Source organism: Rhinoraja longicauda, chromosome 36, assembly GCF_053455715.1.
Source record: "Rhinoraja longicauda isolate Sanriku21f chromosome 36, sRhiLon1.1, whole genome shotgun sequence".
NCBI classification, from domain to species: Eukaryota; Metazoa; Chordata; class Chondrichthyes; order Rajiformes; family Arhynchobatidae; genus Rhinoraja; species Rhinoraja longicauda.
The window spans coordinates 3,274,351-3,295,258 of record NC_135988.1 but is presented as its reverse complement, the minus strand read 5'-3'; the positions used below and the strand labels follow the sequence as shown (position 1 = coordinate 3,295,258).

The 20,908-nt window shown below is 44.0% G+C and overlaps 1 protein-coding gene across 4 annotated transcripts in view; it reads left to right on the top strand.

The window, feature by feature from the left end:
* fahd2a (fumarylacetoacetate hydrolase domain containing 2A) overlaps positions 1-19,820 on the top strand; it is a 44,296-nt gene extending 24,476 nt beyond the window's left edge. For all 4 annotated transcript variants that reach the window (XM_078428806.1, XM_078428804.1, XM_078428807.1 and 1 more), the window contains exons 5-9: positions 2,686-2,848; positions 4,062-4,170; positions 16,718-16,805; positions 17,588-17,683; positions 19,468-19,820. In XM_078428806.1, the coding sequence (XP_078284932.1) occupies positions 2,686-2,848; positions 4,062-4,170; positions 16,718-16,805; positions 17,588-17,650 (423 nt within the window). In that variant the 3' untranslated portion in view covers positions 17,651-17,683; positions 19,468-19,820. The remainder of the gene's footprint in view (positions 1-2,685; positions 2,849-4,061; positions 4,171-16,717; positions 16,806-17,587; positions 17,684-19,467) is intronic.
* Positions 19,821-20,908: the final 1,088 nt, after the last annotated feature.

Sequence of the window (20,908 nt, the reverse complement as noted above, 5' to 3'; positions counted from 1 at the left end):
AAAGCATCAATAATGACTTGAAGCTGGGCCGCTGAGCATATGCAAACACAAACCATTCCAGTTTATAAGTTATAGGAGAAGAATTAGGCCATTCGACTCATCAAGTCTGTGGAGGTGCAATCATTGGTGTAGAGAGAGTAAAGGAGAGGAGAGAGTACGCAGCCTTGCGGTGCTCCTATGCTGAGGGTCTGCGGGTCCGAGATGTGCTTTCCCAGCCTCACATGCTGCTTCCTGTCCGTCAGGAAGTTGATGATCCACAGAGGGGTTCAGGCACAGTCAGCTGGGAGAGTTTGTAGTGTAGTAGCTCTGGCACTACGGTGTTAAAAGCAGAGCTAAAGTCCACAAACAGAATCCTGGCATAGGTCCCCTTGTGGTCTAGGTGCTGGAGGATGAAGTGCAGGCCTAGATTGACTGCGTCATCCACTGATCTATTGGCCCTATATGCAAGAGAAAGAGAGAGAGAAAGGGAGAGAGAGGGAGGGAGAGAAAGAGAGAGAAAGGGGGAGAGAGAGAGTGGGGAGAAGGAGGAGGGAGAGGGGTTATCAAATATTAGTTTCGTTTAAATTATTATTCTAAATATATGCTTCCACATATGACATACATTTGCATGTATTTGGCCCATATCTAGCTATGCCTTATCTGTCCAAGCGTCTGTTTAATGTAGTAATTGAATCTGGCTCCAACTTCTCTGTCATTGCTGATAAGCAACTCTCACTCTGTAAAAACCATTGCCCAAAACCAAATCCCATTAAGATTTATCCGCTCCCACAAGTAGACAGTGGTGAAAATGGTGTTCAGCATGCTTATCATGTTACAGTTGCACAAGATGTTGGTGAGGCTACATTTACTGTGTACAGTTCTGGTCACCCAGCTAAAGGAAGAATGTCATTAAAATGGAAAGAGTTCCTAAAGAAAGATTTATGGAGATGTTACCGGGAATGTCACGAGGGTCTGGATAGGCTCAGACCTTTCCTCTGAAGTGTGGGAGGCTGAGGAGTGATCTTGCAGAGGTCTATAACATCACAAGGGGCATAGGTAAGAAGAATAGCCACAGTCTTTTCCCCGGACTAGTGGAGTCTAAAACTAGAGGGAACAGGTTTAAGATGAATGGGCAGAAATTTAAAAGAGACCCGAGGAGCAATTTTGTTTTCTCACACAGAAGGTAGTGGGTATATGAAATGAGCTGCTAGCTGAAACCGTAGAGATGGGTACAATTGCAACATTTAAAAGACACTTAGATAGGCACATGTTTAGCAGAGGTTTGGAGGGACATGGGCCAGGCTCAGGCAAATGGGACTAGCTCAGTTACGCAGCTTCGTCAGCATGGGTGAGATGGTCTAAAGGGCTTTTCCTGTGATGTATTGCTCTAAGACTGGATAACCCTGAATTCTGCCACTACCCTACGCAGCTGTCCAGCTGGTCCACATCCACTAGATCCTGAAACATCTTTGCTATCTATGAGTCCACCAATTTCTGTTTGATCTGTAAACATTAATCAGACACCTACATTCTCATCCAAGTCATTTATATATGTTACAAACAACAAAAGGTCGCTGCATCAATCCCTGTGTTACACCACAGGTTACAAGCTTCCAGTACACCCACTTACCACTGCCCTCTGCCACCTATCGCCAAGCCAGTTTTGGACTCGGTTTGTATTCCAATCTTGGATCCCTTGGGCCTCTGTGCCTTTCCTCAGCCTCCTACGCTCCAGGGGAAAAGTCCTAGCCTATCCACACTCTCATCAAAGTCCCAGTAACATCTCCATAAATCTTTCTGGACCATCCTACCATCCAAGATCTTACTCCGGTCCATATAAACCACGCCCACCATACTGTTTTCAATTTATTTAATTACCATTTGAAGCCTCCAACAGCTTCAAAAACTAGTTTTATTGGTCAGTATCCAGAATTCATCGGTTTAAATTTGCAACTCCAGTTGCAAAGTATTTACATTTGCACGTTTACACCAGTATGAAGAAAGTATGAAAGTACCACCAGTGAATGAACGCCAGGTATTGTCAGATACTGCATGGGAATCAGAGAGGGAAACAATTGGAGAACAACTTGGATATGGAGGTACGATGGAGAGCAGGCTGCTGTGTTAGGAACGTTGAACCAAAGTAGTTTAGACCAGATTTAGGAAGTCTGCATCATAAATGTAAGCAGCTGTAATGAGAACAGGTATAAAGTTTTGTTTAGTTTAGTTTAGAGACACAGCGAGGAAACAGGCCCTTCGGCCCACCGAGTCCGCACCGACCAACGATCCCTGCACATTAACACTATCTTACACACACGAGGGACAATTTACATTTTTATACCAACCCAATTAACGTACAAACCTGTGCGTCTTTGGAGTGTGGGAGGAAACGGAAGATCTCAGGGAACACCCACGCGGTCACGGGGAGAACGTACAAACTCTGTACTGATAGCACCCACAGTCGGGATGGAACCCGGGTCTCTGGCGCTGTAAGGCAGCAACTCTACCGCTGTGCCGCCCTTGTAGGTGACTATGTGAATGTAGTGTTAGTTCAAGGAGTAATACTAATCTCAACAATTAACAGCAGTTCCGTCTGATTTGAATTATATAGGTCCTGTGTAACTAGTTGATGTTTGAAGCGATTCAAACCACTTATTGTCTTTTCTTTGTGAAGATGGCAATAAATATGCCATACCTTCTTCACAGAAAGAAGCAGCAATGGAGCATGTGGCTGGTTTCATGGTTGCAAATGATGTCAGTGCACGAGACTGGCAGATGAAGCGGAATGGCAAACAGTGGCTACTGGGTAAAACATTTGACACGTTTTGTCCACTGGGTCCAGCCATTGTCACCCGGGATGCTGTCTCAGGTATTGTTAGAACGGTATAATACAACATTATCATTGTCGTCGTCATAGAGCTATACAGCACGAAAACGTGTCCTTCAGCCCATCTTGTCTGCAGCCAAACCCTTGTCATGCAAACACAGAGAAAATTGAACCTTTACCCAGCCAGGCACTCTTCACCTTATCCACAACCCCCAAGCAATTGTGTAATTATCATCCTGATTACAAAATGCCTCCATAGTCTCTCAAGACTGACACTGGACTCCGGTAGCATTGCCATTTTTCAAGATCTTACATTTTTCCAATTGTAGCCTCCTTCAAGATTTATCAGTTACATTTCATACATTTATCAAATCTGTTTCTGTCACATATTACATATTTATCTTTACAGATTTATCTTTTTTGCTCAATGGACCAAAACTGCCAGCTGGTTGCAGTATAACATGACTTCATGAATCTTACACTCAATTCCCCAATACTCTTTGTATCAAATTTGATTGATAATGGTCCATCAAAAGTTCAGTAATATCTTAATAATGGTAAGCATGTTTTATAAATGAAAGCTTTCATTGTAATGTCTTTAGAATCCTCTAACCTGGGAAAAAGTCTGTGAGTGTTCACTTTATTCAGTGCACACCTGAATGGTGTCACCCCTCGGCCTTCTATGCTCCAGAGAAAAGTACCCGCATATCCAACTTCTCCAAATAACTCAAGCCTGTAAGTCCAGATAACATCCTGATGAATCTCTTCCGCACCCTTTCCAACAGTGACATCCCTCCTGCACTGCACAGGGTGCTCCAAGTGTGGTCTCACCAATGACTTCTATAGCCGCATCATGCTGTGCACTTAATTAATTGTTTCATTAATTAATAGAAATATGAGAGTGCAGGATGGCTAATACCAACCAGAAGCAAGGGGAACGTTTTAAATATTCACAAGAGGAGAGTAGATCTGCCGTTCTGCACCATCGACGAGATTCCTGGCTTAAGGCAATCCATCAAGCATGAGTTTAAACAAACCCGATTGAATTAATTCAGATTCAATTTGAAGGCAGCTGGCTTATGTTTATTAAATGATTTGGTAGAGATCATGACAGGATAAATTGTACCAGGTCCAATAACGAAGACGACTAATTAAATGTATTCCTCTTGCGTTATTCTCACTAATATTTCCTCATTCTAGGTAGTTTGTTCATGTCCAGTTTGACTATGTCATTCAGCTACACTCTCTGTTACAGACCCACACAACCTGGGGATACGCTGCAGGGTTAACGGACAGATTATGCAAGAGAGCAACACCAGTCAACTGGTCTTTAAAACAGATCAACTCATTGCTTGGGTGTCACAGTAAGTATAATGTGCCTATTTTTCCAACTATTCATATGCAGGACGAGGGTGCCTTTGCCAAAGCCTGCATTTTGTGGCCTTCCTCAATAACACTTGAGAACGTGATAATGAGTCATTGCGATGAACCACTGCAGGCACCAAATGGTTATTTCCTGCTGAGTAACGTCGCAAGCTTTCCACCCAACAGCATTAAAGGACAGTTCCATATTTCCACGTCAGACTGGACCTGAAGCCCTTGTTTTTTCTTGGCATTCAGGGGTTTCGGAGGTGAATCACTGGTCACAAAGCACCTAGTCTCTAAAAAGCTATTGTAGCCGCACTATTTATGTGACTGATACAAGGCCAGTGAGCTTAACTACAGTGATCTGTAGTTGGTAAGTTTACTGGAGAGTATTCTGAGGAATAGGATATACAGGCCTTTGGATGGGAAAGGGCTGATTAGGGATGGTCAGCATGGTTTTGTACGTGGGAGGTCGTGTCTCACAAATCTGATTGATTTTTTTGTAAATGTGAGCAAAAAGGTTGATGAGGGCAGAGCTGTAGATGTTGTGTACATGGACTTTAGTAAGGCGTTCAACAAGGTGCCACATGGTAGGCTGCTCTGGAAGGTTAGATCACATGGGATCCAAAGAGAGATAGCTGAATGGATAACAAATTGGCTCCATGGAAGGAAGCAGAGGGTGATGGTGGAAGGTTGCTTCTCAGACTGGAGGCCTGTGACTAATGGTGTGCCTCAGGGTTCGGTGCTGGGCCCGTTACTGTTTGTCATCTACATCAATGATTTGGATGAGAAGACACATGGCATACATGGCAAGATTAGCAAGTTTGCTGATATTACAAAAGTTAGTGGTTTTGCAGATAGTGAAGATGGTTGTGAACGATTGCAGCAGGATCTGGATCGATTGGCCAGGTGGGCGGAGGAATGATTGATGGAATTCAACACAGAGAAGTGTGAGGTGTTGCATTTTGGAGTTTCGAACAAGGGCAGGACCTACACAGTAAATGGTAGGCCTCTGGGTAGTGTTGTAGAGCAGAGAGATCTAGGAGTACAGGTGCATGGTTCCTTGAAGGTCGAGTCGTAAGTAGATAAGGTGGTCAAAAAGTCTTTTGGCAAGTTGACCTTCATCAGTCAGAGTATTGAGTGTAAATTTGGGAGGTCATGTTGCAGTTGTATAAGACGTTGGTGAGACCGCATTTAGAATATTGTGTTCAGTTCTGGGCACCATGTTATTGGAAAGATATTGCCAAGCTTGAAAGGGTTCAGAAAAGATTTACGAGGATATTGCCAGGACTAGAGGGTGTGGGAGAGGTTAAGTAGGCTGGGTCTCTATCCCATGGAACGTACGAGGATGAGGGGAGATCTTATAGAGGTGTACAAAATCATGAGATGAATAGATCAGGTCGACGCACAGTCTTTTACCCAGAGTAGGGGAATTGAGGACCAGAGGACATAGGTTCAAGATGAAGGGGAAAAGATTTAATAGGAATCTGAGGAGTAACCTTTTTCACACAGAGGGTGGTGGGTGTATGGAACAAGCTGTCAGAGGAGTTGAGGCTGGGACTATCCCATTGTTTAAGAAACAATTGGACAGGTACATGGATATGTCAGGTTTGGAGGATTATGGACCAAGCGCAGGCAAGTGGGACTAGGGTAGCTGGGGCATTGTTGGCCGGCGTGGGCGAGTTGGCCGAAGGGCCTGTTTCCACACTGTAACAATCTACGACTCTAAGAGACTGCAGATGCTGAAATCTGGAACAAAAAACAAATTGGTGGAGGAACTCAGCAGGTCAAGGGGTAGCTGTGGAGGCAAAGAGACTGTTGAAGTTATGTGCCTGGTCTGGTTGACATTCTGGTTAATCGTGATCCCCCTAGGATACTGCTGGAATGGTAGTTGATGATGAAGATGATCCCACTGAATGTTAAGGATGGGTGGGAAGACTTATTTTGGAGATGATCACTATCTGGTATATTTGTAGCAGACGTTACTCACCGAAATGTCGTCTATATTTGTGTTCTCCACAAATACTGCCTAACCCACTGAGTTACTCCAGTACTTTATATCTTTTTTGGTAAACCAGCATCTACAGTCCTTGCCTTAATATTTTCTGGAATCTGCTTCATGTAGATGTGGACTATTTCATTTGTTGAGGGGCTATGAATGGATGTGTCAACTGGATTAGGGGGTATTAGCTATAAGGAGAGATTGGTCAGTCAGAATATCATATCATATCATATCATATACATACAGCCGGAAACAGGCCTTTTCGGCCCTCCAAGTCCGTGCCGCCCAGTGATCCCCGTACATTAACACTATCCTACACCCACTAGGGACAATTTTTACATTTACCCAGCCAATTAACCTACATACCTGTACGTCTTTGGAGTGTGGGAGGAAACCGAAGATCTCGGAGTAAACCCACGCAGGTCACGGGGAGAACGTACAAACTCCTTACAGTGCAGCACCCGTAGTCAGGATCGAACCTGAGTCTCCGGCGCTGCATTCGCTGTAAAGCAGCAACTCTACCGCTGCGCTAATGTCAAATATGAAGGGCATATCTTTATGATGAGAGTTTAAATAAGATGTGCAGGGCAAGTTTTATACACAGAGGGTGGTGGGTGCCTGGAACAGGCAGCCAGGAGTGATGGAAGAGGCAGGAACGATTGTGCTGTTGAATGTGCAGAGAATTGATCACATCCCACATTAATCTAAAACCTAGATCATAATCTAGGTTTTAGATTAATGTGGCATCATGTTTGGCACAAGCCTGAAGAACCTGTGCTGCACTTTAGATTTAGATTTAGAGATACAGCGCAGAAACAGGCCCTTCGGCCCACCGGGTCCGTGCCGCCCAGCGATCACCGCACACTAACACTATCCTACACCCACTAGGGACAATTTTTACATTTGCCCAGCCAATTAACCTACAAACCTGTACATCTTTGGAGTGTGGGAGGAAACCGAAGATCTCAGAGAAAACCCACGCAGGTCACGGGGAGAACGTACAAACTCCGTACAGACGGCGCCCGCTGCGCCACCGTGCCGCACTCTGAGCTAATATTGGGAGGAAGGTCGTTTAGCTATAGATAGCTGTGTTTTTCAGGTGGAAATTTAGAATAACTTGAAGTGGATTGAAGGTAACTAGAAAATCTGAGTGAGATAGTGAAAATTATTTTTATCTGCACTTTTTAGTTTAGAGATACAGCACGGAAACAGCCCTTCGGCCCACTGACCCTGCACACTAATACTATCCTGCACACAATAGGGACAATTTTACCGATGATCTCGGAGATCTCGGAGAAAACCTACGCAGATCATGGGAAGAACGTACAAACTCCGTACAGACAGCACCCGTAGTCAAGATCAAACCTGGGTCCCTACCGCTACTCCACCGTGCCACACTTTTTCTGTGGCTGTAAGACTATATTCTGCACTCAGTTTCCTTTCTCTTTATGTACTATCTGCAGTACTCATGTATGATTTTTGATTTGTAATCACACATGGATGTTTTTTCTGCACAGCACACAAACATTTGTCAGTGTATCTCAGTACATGACAATAATAAACCAGTAAACCAGTTGACTTTAAACACCTCCGCTCAGTCAGTATTAACCAACCTGATTTCCCGGTGGCTCAGCACTTCAACTCAGCACTTCAACTCCCCCTCCCATTCCCAATCTGACCTTTCTGTCCTGGGCCTCCTCCATTGCCAGAGTGAGGCCCAGTGCAAATTGGAGGAACAGCACCTCATATTTTGCTTGGGTAGTTTACACCCCAGCGGTATGAACATTGATTTCTCTAACTTCAGATAGTCCCTGCTTTCCCTCTCTATCCCCTCCCCCTTCCCAGTTCTCCCACCAGTCTTCCTGTCTCCGACTAAATTATAGGAAGGATGTCGACAAAATGGAGAGGGTACAGAGGAGATTTATCATCATATCATATCATATATATACAGCCGGAAACAGGCCTTTTCGGCCCTCCAAGTCCGTGCCGCCCAGTGATCCCCGTACATTAACACTATCCTACACCCACTAGGGACAATTTTTTACATCTACCCAGCCAATTAACCTACATACCTGTACGTCTTTGGAGTGTGGGAGGAAACCGAAGATCTCGGAGAAAACCCACGCAGGTCACGGGGAGAACGTACAAACTCCTTACAGTGCAGCACCCGTAGTCAGGATCGAACCTGAGTCTCCGGCGCTGCATTCGCTGTAAAGCAGCAACTCTACCGCTGCGCTACCGTGCCGCCCTAGAATGTTGCCTGGGTTTCAGCACTTAGGCTACAGAGAGAGGTTGAACAGGTTGGGTCTTTATTCTTTGGAGCGTAGAAGGTTGAGGGGGGACTTGATAGAGGTTTTTAAAATTTTGAGAGGGACGGACAGAGTTGACGTGGGTAGGCTTTTCCCTTTGAGAGTGGGGAAGATTCCAACAAGGGGACATAGCTTCAGAATTGAGGGACAAAGGTTTAGGGGTAACATGAGGGGGAACTTCTTTGCTCAGAGGGTGGTGGCTGTATGGAATGGGCTTCCGGTGGAAGTGGTGGAGGCTGGCTCGATTTTATTATTTAAGAGTAAATTGGATAGGTATATGGATAGGAGGGGATTAGAGGGTTATGGTCTGAGTGCAGGTAGATGAGACTAGGTCAAGGAGAATGGTCGGCGTGGACTGGTAGGGCCGGACAGGCCTGTTTCCATGCTGTAGTTGTTATATGTTACATCCTAACTTTGTCCCGCCCCCTCCCCTGACATCAGTCTGAAGAAGGGTCTCAACCCGAAACGTCACCCATTCCTTCTCTCCAGAGATGTTGCCTGACCTGCTGAGTTACTCCAGCATTTTGTGTCTACCTGACCTTAATGGGATATAGTTATTGTATTTAATTGTTCAGTGCAGGGAACATCGTGGCTGGCAAAGTAAAGTTTGCCCTAAATCGCCTACTTCATCATTTCCAAGAAGAAACATTAAAGGACCTAACGATACAGATGTGCCTTTGCATTGGTGCAGGTTAGTCAGATAGTTCCATGGCACCTAACACTATAACATTAGTTCATTTGCACTTTAGCAAAAGACAAACTAAGAATAAAAATAAATTAATAAAGTGACAATTTCTCCCTTCCATGTAAAATGTAAAAACAGAGAATATTAGAAAAACCCAAGGGTCAGAGAGCACCCAACAGAAAGAGAAACAGTTAACGTGATTTGTTGTCAGCTGCAGTTTTTATATTTTCATTCATGGAAGAAAAAGTCATGATGGTGAGAAGCTTTGCAGTGCCACATTCTGGAGTGCGGGGGATATTACACATACTGTGGCTTTCCCTGATTTCTCATTCACAGCAGGAGGACACAATTTTAGGCTCAACGTCTAGATTCATCGATTACAGTGGAATTAGGTTATTCATCAATGTAACACCTACTGAGAAAGGGCAATGTATCTGTTGGTGGTTGATGAAAGTTCCACTCCAGCAGTGATCCTTCACCAAACACAGCTAAAATACACACTCACTTGGAATGGAAGTTTTTGCTATCCATAAATTGGCTGTCTTATTTTCCCATTGACATAGCAGAAACAACTATACCTCAAATATAATTAACTGGCTACTGTACCTAACTATCTTTCTTACCCTTTAATTCCAAAGTTTAATAAAATAGATGACTGGGAGTTTCAACTGTGCAGCCATAATGAGATTGTGTTTACAGATACGAATGTAAATCATTTAAACGGCTTAACGATCGTAAATTTGTGCATTACTCGCAGGCTACAGGTTCCATTGTGCTGATGTGTGAACATTCCTCAGACAGTTAGTCCAGCTTTACGTACCCTTCTGGGTTCACTGACTAGATCAACTCTTCCTCTAGCGGCAGCCCCTGGTGTAAATGTCTTTGATAAATCATGAATGTATCAGTTCTTCTCAAGTCGGGTTTGCTTCTTCCTTAACATTCAGCCATATAGTTTCATTTCAGTTTAGTTTATTGTCACGAGGTACAGTGAAAAGCTTTTGTTGCGTGCTAACCAGCCAGCAGAAAGACAAAATGTCAGTCTGAAGAAGGGTCTCGACCCAAAACGTCACCCATTCTTTCTCTCCTGAGATGCTGCCTGACCTGCTGAGTTACTCCAGCATTTTGTAAAGAAAGACAAAACATGATCACAATCAAGCCATTTCCAGTGTTTAGATACATGATACATAACATGGCTGAAGATTAAGCAACAGGAGGTATTGGAGGAGGCTCTGTTGGATTATCGTCTGGATATAAATGGTTAAATGGTGAAGTTAAATTTTTATGAAAAATACAGATCGCAGTGCAGTGGAAACTTGATGAACAACAAGCTTGACTCCTTGACATCTCAGGCCAGCAACGCCAGCAGCATAATCAAGGACAAGTCGCACCCTGGCCACTCCCTGTGCTCCCCTCCCCCATCAGGCAAAATGTATAGAAGTGTGAAAGTGCACACCTCCAGATTCAGGGACAGTTTCATCCCAGCTGTTATCAGGCAACTGAATCATCCGACCACAGGGGCAGGCACGGTGGCGCAGCGATAGAGTTGCTGCGTTGCAGCGCTGGAGACCTGGGTTTAGTGCAAGGTATAGCCAGCGAAGAACAATCAAGGATAGTCCGAGGGCCACCAGTGAGGTAGATAGTAGTTCAGCACTGCTCTCTGGTTTAGTTTAGTTTAGAAATACAGCGCAGAAACAGGCCCTTCGGCCCACTGGGTCCGCACCGGCCAGCGATCCCCACACATTAACACTATCCTACACACACTAGGGACAATTTACATTTATACCAAGCCAATTTACCTACATACCTGTATGTCTTTGGAGTGTGGGAGGAAACCAAAGATCTTGGAGAAACCCCACGTGGTCACGGGGAGAACGTACAAACTCCGTACGGACGGCACCCGTAGTCGGGATCGAACCTGGGTCTCCAGCGCTGCAACGCAGCAACTCTATCGCTGCGCCACCGTGCCTGCCCCTGTGGTCGGATGATTCAGTTGCCTGATAACAGCCGGGAAGAAACTGTCCCTGAATCTGGAGGTGTGCACTTTCACACTTCTTTTGCCTGATGGGGAGGGGAGCACAGGGAGTGGCCAGGGTGCGACTCGTCCTTGATTATGCTGCTGGCATTGCTGGCCTGAGATGTCAAGGAGTCAAGCTTGTTGTTCATCAAGTTTCCACTGCACTGCGATCTGTATTTTTCATAAAAATGTAACCACCATTTAACCATTTATATCCAGACGATAAGCCAACAGGCCCTTCTCCAATACCTCGTGTTGCTTAATCGTCAGCCATGTTAAACAGGATGTCTGGGCAAAAGCCCATTCATTATCCCAGTTAACCAAATGAGAATCAACGCTGCTCTATTTGATTATAAATGTTCAGCAGTAAAAATCAATCGTTTTGAGGTTAGCAACATTCAATTTCAAAACCAAATTATTTAATATATTTGTAAGTTTAATTTTCAGCATGTTTCAAGGACTCGTGTATTAATCAGTAAAAATATGATCAGTATCACAAGAATTAAAATCATGTACATTGTAGTACTATTAATACTATGAAGCCCATTAAAAACCTCCGCAACAATTGGTGATTAATGTTTATGTAGTGTACAGTCTTGTACCACATGCATTAAGGTTATAAGGAATATGAGTAGAATTAGGCCATTCAGCCCATCAGGTCTACTCCGCCATTCAATCATGACTGATCTATCTCTCCCTCCTAACCCCATTCTCATGCCTTCTTCCTATAACCCCTGACACCTGTGCTAATCAAGAACCTATCTATCTCTGCCTTAAAGATATCCACTGACTTGGCCTCCACAGCAAAATCTGTGCCAAAGAATGCCATAGATTCACCACGCTCTGACTAAAGAATTTCTCCTCATCTCCTTCCTAAAAGAACATCCTTTAATTCTGAGGCTATGACCTCAGGTTCTAGACTCTCCCACTAATGGAAACATCGTCTCCACATCCACTATCCAAGCCTTTCACTATTCGTGATTCTCCTAATATTTTAATTATTTGTTATCATGTTGGATCATTCTCACTGCTCATCATCGGTGCTTGTTTTTTTCGGGATTGAGATATCATCAAGAGTGAAGGGGAATGGGCAGGCCAATTGTATGAGAGCTTTGATATAGACACAAAATGCGGGAGTAACTCAGCGGGACAGGCAGCATCTCTGGAGAGGATTGGGCGACATTTCGGGTCGAGACCCTTCTTCAGCAGTCACCCATTCCTTCTCTCCAGAGATGCTGCCTGTCCCGCTGAGTTACTCCAGCACTTTGTGGCTATCTTTGATGTAAACCAGCATCTGCAGTTCCTTCCTACATAGGTATGATAGCTTTGTTGGCTCTCTCTTGCATGAGGGTAAAAGATGTACCCTTGTGGTGTAATGGGTCAGGTTGGAAAACGAGTGCCTTCTCGAGGAAGGGCGTCCTTGCTATTGAGGCAGTGCAGCGTAGGTTCACGAGGTTAATCCCCGGGATGGCGGGACTGTCATATGAGGAAAGATTGGAAAGACTGGGCTTGTATTCACTGGAGTTTAGAAGGAATGAGAGGGGATCTTATAGAGATGTATAAAATTATGAAAGGACTGGACAAGCTAGATGCAGGAAAAATGTTCCCAATGTTGGGCGAGTCCAGAACCAGGGGTCAAAGTCTAAGGATAAAGGGGAGGCCATTTAAAACTGAAACTGAGGTGAGAAAAAACTTTTTCACCCAGAGTTGTGAATTTGTGGAATTCACTGCCATTGAGGGCAGTGGGGGCCAATTCACCTGATGAATTTAAAAGAGAGTTAGATAAAGCTCTAGGGGCTAGTGGAATCAAGGGATATGAGGAGAAGGCAGGCACGGGTTACTGATTGTGGATGATCAGCCATGATCATAATGAATGGCAGTGCTGGCTCGAAGGGTCGAATGGCATCCTCCAGTACCTATTTTCTATGTTTCTATGTTTCTTCTCATTGTATTGAAGCAGAAAATAATATCATGAATGGGACTTCTTTGTTCCCATGCTCCATCACGTCCATCAGACACACTCCCCACCTTTGTGTTTGACAACTTGGTGAATAAGTCACAGTCATACGGTGTGGACACAGCCTCTTCAGCCCAACTTGCCCACACCCACCAACATGCCCCATCTACCTGAGTCCCACCTACCTACGTTTGGTCCTTATCTCTCTAAACCTATTCTATCCATGTACCTGTCTAAATGTGTCTCACATGTTGTGATCATACCTGCTCCAATACCTCCTCTGGCAGCTCGTTCCATGCATCCACCACCCTTTGTGTAAAAAAGTTACAACTCGGGTTTCTATTAAATCTTTCCCCCCCTCACCTTAAATGAGAGTCTTCTGTGAAGTTACAAACTGGCTCCCCAGAAATCTAATGCCACAACAATAATGAAATACTACTCTATTCAGAGAGGTGGGTATCTGGAACGAGCTGTCAGAGGAGGTAGTTGAGGCATGTACTAAAATGACATTTACAAGACATTTGGACAGGAATATGGATAGGAAAGGTTTAGAAGGATAGTAGACCAAGTGGACCCGCTGGGCCCAAACCTCTCCTGCATTGGTGCAGCACCCTCTCCTCCCCCTCCCCCGTCCTCTCCTCCCCCCCTCCCCCTCCCTTCCTCCCCTCCTCCCTCCTTCCCCCCTCCCCGCACCTCTCCTCCCTCCTCCCTCCACCTCTCCTCCCCCCTCCCTCCCCCCATCCTTTCCTAGGAGATAGATTTAAACTTTAAAGTGTGAATAACTTAAAAAATATAACACCAATTTCAATGAAACTTCTTCCATTAGCACCAAAGGGACGACGGTGAGTAAGGTGGGCCTAAAATTGTCGCGCTTTTGTGTACCGTTTTGGCTGTAGTTCAGGAACAAACAAAGTTCCGCCCCCTCCCCTGACATCAGTGTGAAGAAGGGTCTTGACCTGAAACGTCAGCCATTCCTCCTCTCCAGAGATGCCGCCTGACCCGCTGAGTTACTCCAGCATTTTGTGTCGACCTTCCTGTTGGGAGTCCTCCTCCAGTTTCCCAATTGACTCCATAATTCATCAGATTTAGACAATGATTAAGTTACTGACATGACATGAATCACAATTACCCTTCGGATTCTAAATCCTTTTACAAGGTCTGATACCCCACGTCTCTCCCACTCCCTGTATTATGTTGCAATCAGCATGTTATTCACAAAAGGTATTTGATTGTTCGTTCTATAGTTCAGGCAGCATTGTATCTAACCAAGCATTTAACTCCCACAAATGGTACGTACACACATTGTTTTCTGGTTCTTCCTCTACTTCTTTTATCTGTGGAAATAGCTGTGCAGCACTGTGAGGAGGATTAATTTACTTTCCGAATCATGTCTCTCTCGGCTCTGTTCATTTCCCCTTTAACTGATTTCTTGTCACTTCACTATGCACCTTCACATTTCCCACATCTGTTCAGCCACAGCCCACAGCTGACCTTATACCAACCCACTCTTTCAATCCGTCAACCCTTGTAAACCCTCTTCTAATTTCCTCAGAAAATAGCATATTCAGACATAAAACCCACATCGCCACTTTGCAGGCATGGATACATTTTTTAAAAGTTTTCCCGGTGATTCTTTTTAACTTGTTTCCATCTAATGGATGATTGTTGTAAAGTATTTCCTCCTTGGCCTTCAACCATTTCCATTTCAAATCTGTGCCCACTTGTGAAAAGCCTCAAAGAGAGCCATACATTTCATCTCCAATTCAATCGTTTCAAAGTCAGCTTTTCTAACCATGTCAATGATTTAGGACTTTTAAGTGCCATCCACGGTTGTGAGTGCGTTGTAACATTTGAATCAATTAAAAAATACACAGGAATGTGCTTTCCCAACAACAAAGACAAAAGGCCAAAGTATTAATGATTTGGGATTCAGCCTTACCCAACCTAATGCTTTGGGAGACCCTGGGAAAGGAAGGCACTAAACCACTGGTGTAAGGGCATCCTCTGTGAACCATTTTGCAGCATCCCCCTCCACAAGTTCACTAATGGAATAGAATACTTTATTGTCACGATGAAATTCTTTGCTTGCTTACCCAATGTATACAAATAGCGGCCACCCACGCCGCTGACAAAGGTACAAAGCACGCCGGCTCCTCTTTTGTTCCCCCTCTCCCCCACACCAGCTCACCCATTGTCCATTGTTCTCCCCCAGACCCCCCCCTCTCACTGCGGTAGCGGTCCATGTAGTGCCTACTGATGATCCACAAACTGCCATATCTGCCCCAGTTACTGGTAAGCTTGGCGCAGCTCTGCCAACAGCCTTTGGCTCTGGCCAGATACTCCCTCCTCTGTCTGCAAGCGATTTCCCCCCAAGCACGAAACCACTTTCATTCTGCAGAACCTTAAAAGCAATCTGCACAATATCCTGTGTAGGAAGGAACAGCAGATGCTGGTTTACACCGAAGGTAGACACAAAATGCTGGAGTAACTCAGCAGGTCAGGCAGCATCTCTGAAGAAAAGGAATAGGTGACGTTTTGTGTCGAGACCCTTCTTCGGACTGAGAGTCAGTGGAGAGGGTAACTAGAGGTTTCCCTTTCTCTGTACTTTCTGCTCTAACTTTCCATCTTTCATACTACCCTTGCCATTCCAGGCACTTTTAAATAACTACAATTACCCCACTGTAAGCACTTCTGTTTCTGCTCTCTTACACCACTCTTCTAATTCCAATTAATCAATTAGTACCTGCAACTTTATCACAAATGTTTCCTTGAATCCATCCCAGTGAGTTCTGATTTTCTGTTGTCTTTATTATAAGATACATCTAGTGGTACTGTGCGTGGTTATGTCTTTGTATAACCTGGGTGAATAGCTCCATGGAACAGTTGTCCTCGATGAATCCGGAGCCTGCAGCTGTCTTTCACAGAATTACATCCGCTTTTTGCACAATTCAAAGTTCCTGCTCATTAGATTTCCACAGCTGCACCTTTCCATGTTCAGAGCCCCTGCAGAGTGGTACCTTGATAGTTTTCAAGCAGCTGATTACTCACTACCTCTCGTGGGAAAGGAAGATAAAGACCAAGATTTTTATTTCTTCATTTAACCATTTGTATCCAGGAGGATAATCCTATACTATGAAGGACTTTGGAGCATTATAAAAAATTTAGTTTAGTTTAGAGATACAGCACAAAAGCGGGCCCTTTGGCCCACTGGGTCCGCGCCGACCAGCGATCTCCACACACTAACACTATCCTACATACACTAGGGACAATTTATAATATTACTGAAGTCAATTAACCTACAAACCTGTATGTCTTTGGAGTGTGGGAGGAAGCTGGAGCACCTGGAGAAAACCCACACAGGTCACGGGAAGAAGGTTCAAACTCCGTACAGACAGCGTCCATAGTCAGGATGTCACCAGGGTTTCTGGTGCTGTAAGGCAGCAACTCTACCGCTGCACCACTGTGCTGCCCCAAATCTGGTGTTGTTTTGGCTTTTACCTGATCATTAGCGGCTGCAGCTATTTGCGTAACATTGGCTGGAACACCATTGCACTGAGACTTTGCCATTTACCTTTGCAGGTTTGTGACCCTGTACCCAGGGGACGTCTTCCTAACTGGAACACCATCTGGAGTTGGCGTATTCAGGAAACCACCAAAGTTCCTCAAAGTAGGTGAAGCTGGTGCTAACTTTCAGTTAAAGGAACAAGTTTCACTGTGTGCAAGATGCCTTCAGTTATGCAATGAAGATCAAATATTCGTGCAAATGTGCAAAGATTCTCTGAGCTCCACCCCATAGCAGTATGAGTAACGGAACTAGAATAATGAGCAGCAGTATTCTGTTTGCCTTGTCTAATTGGCCATTATTCATGTGCGAATTGTGAGTTAATGTCACTTATCTCTGACAAAAATGGACAAAGAGTCCAATTCCTTACTTGAAATATCGAAGTGTGTACTTTTCACTTTCCACCAGGAGTTCAGAGATAGTCATCAACTTTCATACTCCTGGCCAATGAGAGGAATACTTCTCTCTTGCTAAGACACAGTGATTAGATTATATCCTTAGTGTGTGCCTCAGATTGGCAGGGCTGCCATTTTAAATGACATCCTTAGTGTGCCTCAGATTGGCAGGGCTGCCATTTTAAATGACATCCTTAGTGTGCCCCAGATTGGCAGGGCTGCCATTTTAAATGACATCCTTAGTGTGCCCCAGATTGGCAGGGCTGCCATTCTATCGATCCTGTCTTCTCTTTGAGACAAATGAAACTATGATTTTTCCATGAAAATTAAGGAGGAATTTCTCCTCCATCGCTTCTTCAGGATCATTTAAGATTGCCTACACAGTTAAATATCTCAATTCTTCAGTTGTAATTCACAAGGTTACAAACACTTTTCATAATCTGGCACCATTTCCGACACATGAAACGCATTGAGTTTGATTTTTTTTTGCAGCGTGGAGACATTGTGGAATGTGAAATAGATGAAATCGGAACCATAAGGAACACTATTAATTAGGTCCTTGCTGCCTTCAGATTGGATTCACTAAAGGTATGAAACTTTTCATAATAAAAATTACAATAACTTCGAGAGATCGTGCGACAGACAAGCTCTGTGATTAGTCATAGGTTCCTGGAATGGCACTACACTTTAATGGGCCCTTCATCCCACACGAAAAACAGCCACCTTATGCCCGTCTACACTGATCCCATTTGACTACATTATAGTCTTAGAGTATGGAAACAGGCCCCACAGCCCAACTTGCCCATACTGACCTGGACGCCCCATCAACACTAGTCCCATGTGGGCCCGTATTTGACCCATACCCCTCTAAACCTTTCCTATCCACGTACCTATCCAAACGTCTTTTAAATGTTGATATACAACATTAAGACCATTTCAGACAGTGCTGGAGTAACTCAGTGGATCAGGCAGCATCTCTGGAGAACATGGATAGGTAACATTTCGGGTCGAGACTCTTCTTCAGGTGACCCAAAATGTCACCTATCCATGTTCTCCAGAAGTGCTGCCTAACATGCTGAGTTACTCCAGCACTTTGTCTTTTTGTGCATTAACCAGCGTCCGCAGTTTATACGTTAGCCTAGTATCCTACTGTCACTTTCCTATTTAAGTGCCTTTCTAAATACCTCTTAAACGTAATGCATCAATCCCACCTCTGGCAACACTGTCTAGATGTCAACCATTCTCTGTATATAAAAAAGTGACCCCCAGATCCCCGTTAAAGCTCCTCCCTCACCTCTTAAACTAATGCCCCTTTGTCTTTGATACTGCTAACTGGGAAAAGGATATTGACTGTCCACCCTATCTATACCAGGCAGATTCTTGTGTACCATTTGATTAGTTTTGGAGATTAGAAATTTTCATTGAGGGCTTTTTTTTTGCTCAGATTAATAACAGAAGAACTGTCTTCGTTGAATCTATAATTACATAGATTCTTGCTCAGATTGTTGTGGAAATTCCTTCTATGTGCATCAAACTTTATCTTGATTTTAAATAAGTGTTCAGTATGGCTATGTCTACCACTGGTGTTCCAAAGATTCCACTGTGTCCCAAATTTCTGTGTCAACTTTAGAAGCGTTGGTCTGAATGCCTGCCTGGGAAGGTCCAAGACATGATATGGAGTTTGAATGTATCCACTTAAACTTAAAAAGTGTTTTATAAACTGGGATGGATTAACCAAGCTACTGTTTGTTGAATGTGTTTCTGTCAGGCTGTGTTTTACAGAGTGAAATCACAATAAATAAATCTTCATTTCAGTTAACGATGATTTAAGTAACTTAGTTTAGCTTAGAGATGCAGCAAGGAAACAGGTCCTTCAGTCCACCGAGTCCACGCTGATCACCCACTCGTTCACACTTGTTCTGTTATCCCACTTTCACATCCACTTCCTACACACTAGGAACAATTTACAGGGACCATTTAACCTACAAACCTACATTTCTTTGGGAAGTGGGATGAAACCGGAGCACCCAGAAGAAACCTACGTGGTCACGGGGAGAACGTGCAAACTCCACATAAACAGGACCCGAGGTCAGGATTGAACCGTGGTCTCTGGCGCTGTGAGGCAGCAGCTCTATCTGCCTCACAGAGGCAGAGACCACGGTTCAATCCTGACCCTGTTCCACTGTGCCTCCCTTAAGTGACTTAAACAATCAGTATGCAATTTCTTCCTAACGTTTTGAATGGGAAGAGAGGATCTAAAAAGGATCTGACAAAAATGCAGTTAAAGATATCTACTCGGGAAAAATTGTTCAATGCAAATAACCCACGGAATTTCAGTGCAATTTTAACTGAAATAACTTTTTATTTTGCAGGCTGATTTATTTGACAAGATGGAACAATCTTGTATGAAAAGTGGCCAGACGGTGGGAGGAAGTTAAGTTGTGTAACTTGAGCGGGGGCTCTTATGCAGAGATCCGGCTGTCTGACTGATTCCTAAACTGAAACACGCACTTTCACAAGCAATGAAGCACATTCAATTATGTGATTTTAAAGATTAATGATGCATGGTAAATAACATGATCACCTAGTTTAAATAATTCCAATGACTCTGCTACTATGTACACGCAGCTTTCAGAAATGAAGTTTCCAATTCGCATCTGGTTTCATTCTTAATATAAAAACTCCATTATTCATTTCAACATTCATGCAAATGTAAATGGAAGCAGGTGCAATTAAACTTTCGCATATGATTCAAAAAAATATTTTGCAAAATAGGTGATGTTGTGGATAGTGAAGCAGGTTGTCTAAGACCCTTGCAGCATCTAGATCAGGTGAAACGTTGGGCAGAGCAATGGCAGATGGAATGAAGTCCCAACAAGCCTGCGGCGATGTAGTTTGGGAAGTCACATCAGGATAGGACATATACATAAATGATAGACCACTAAAGGATGTTAATGAACAGAAACCTCGGCATCCAAGTCCTCTGTTCCCTGTGGCAACACTGGTCAATCGAGTGGTGGAGAAGGCAAATGGCATAATAGGTCAGGTCCCAGAGTAAAACTCTGTGACTATGATGTTCCTGTTATAGAAGATGGTCCCTCAATAACAAATATTTTGAAAGAAAGTAAAACTAAGGCCCTTTCTACCATGGAGATGATCACAGCATCCACAGCACTACATAGCTGAAGGTTTCCTCCGGGTGCTCCAGTTTCTTCCCACATCCCAAAGACGTAGTACGGGTGTGTAGGTTAAATTTTAGTTTAGAAATATAGCGCGGAAACAGGCCCTTCGGCCCACCAGGTTTGCACCAACATCTGATCCCCGCAAATTAACACTATCTTACACATACTAGGGACAATTTACATTTATGCCAAACCTATTAATCTACAAACCTGTAAGTCTTTGGAGTGTGGGAAGAAACCAAAGATCTCGGCAAAAACCCACGCAGGTCACGGGGAGAACGTACAAACTCCGTACAGACAGCACCCATAGGATCGAACCCGGATTTCTGGCGCTGTGAGGCAGCAACTCTAACACTGCACCACCGTGCCACATGTTAGTTATCCTCGATATAATTGTCCCTGATGTGTACGGAATGAATTAGAATGCTATGATCTATGATCGGCGCGGGCTTGGTGGACCAAAGGGCCTGTTTCCAGGCTGTATCTCTAAATAAAATCGATCTAATTTCTTGCTTAAGTAGACTAAAATTAGGGAATATGTTATGTTAACAGTTGGAATAAGGAAATCGATACCAAGACATATAGACATTTAAAATCATGAGTAATCTCAGTAAATGGAAGAGGTATGAAT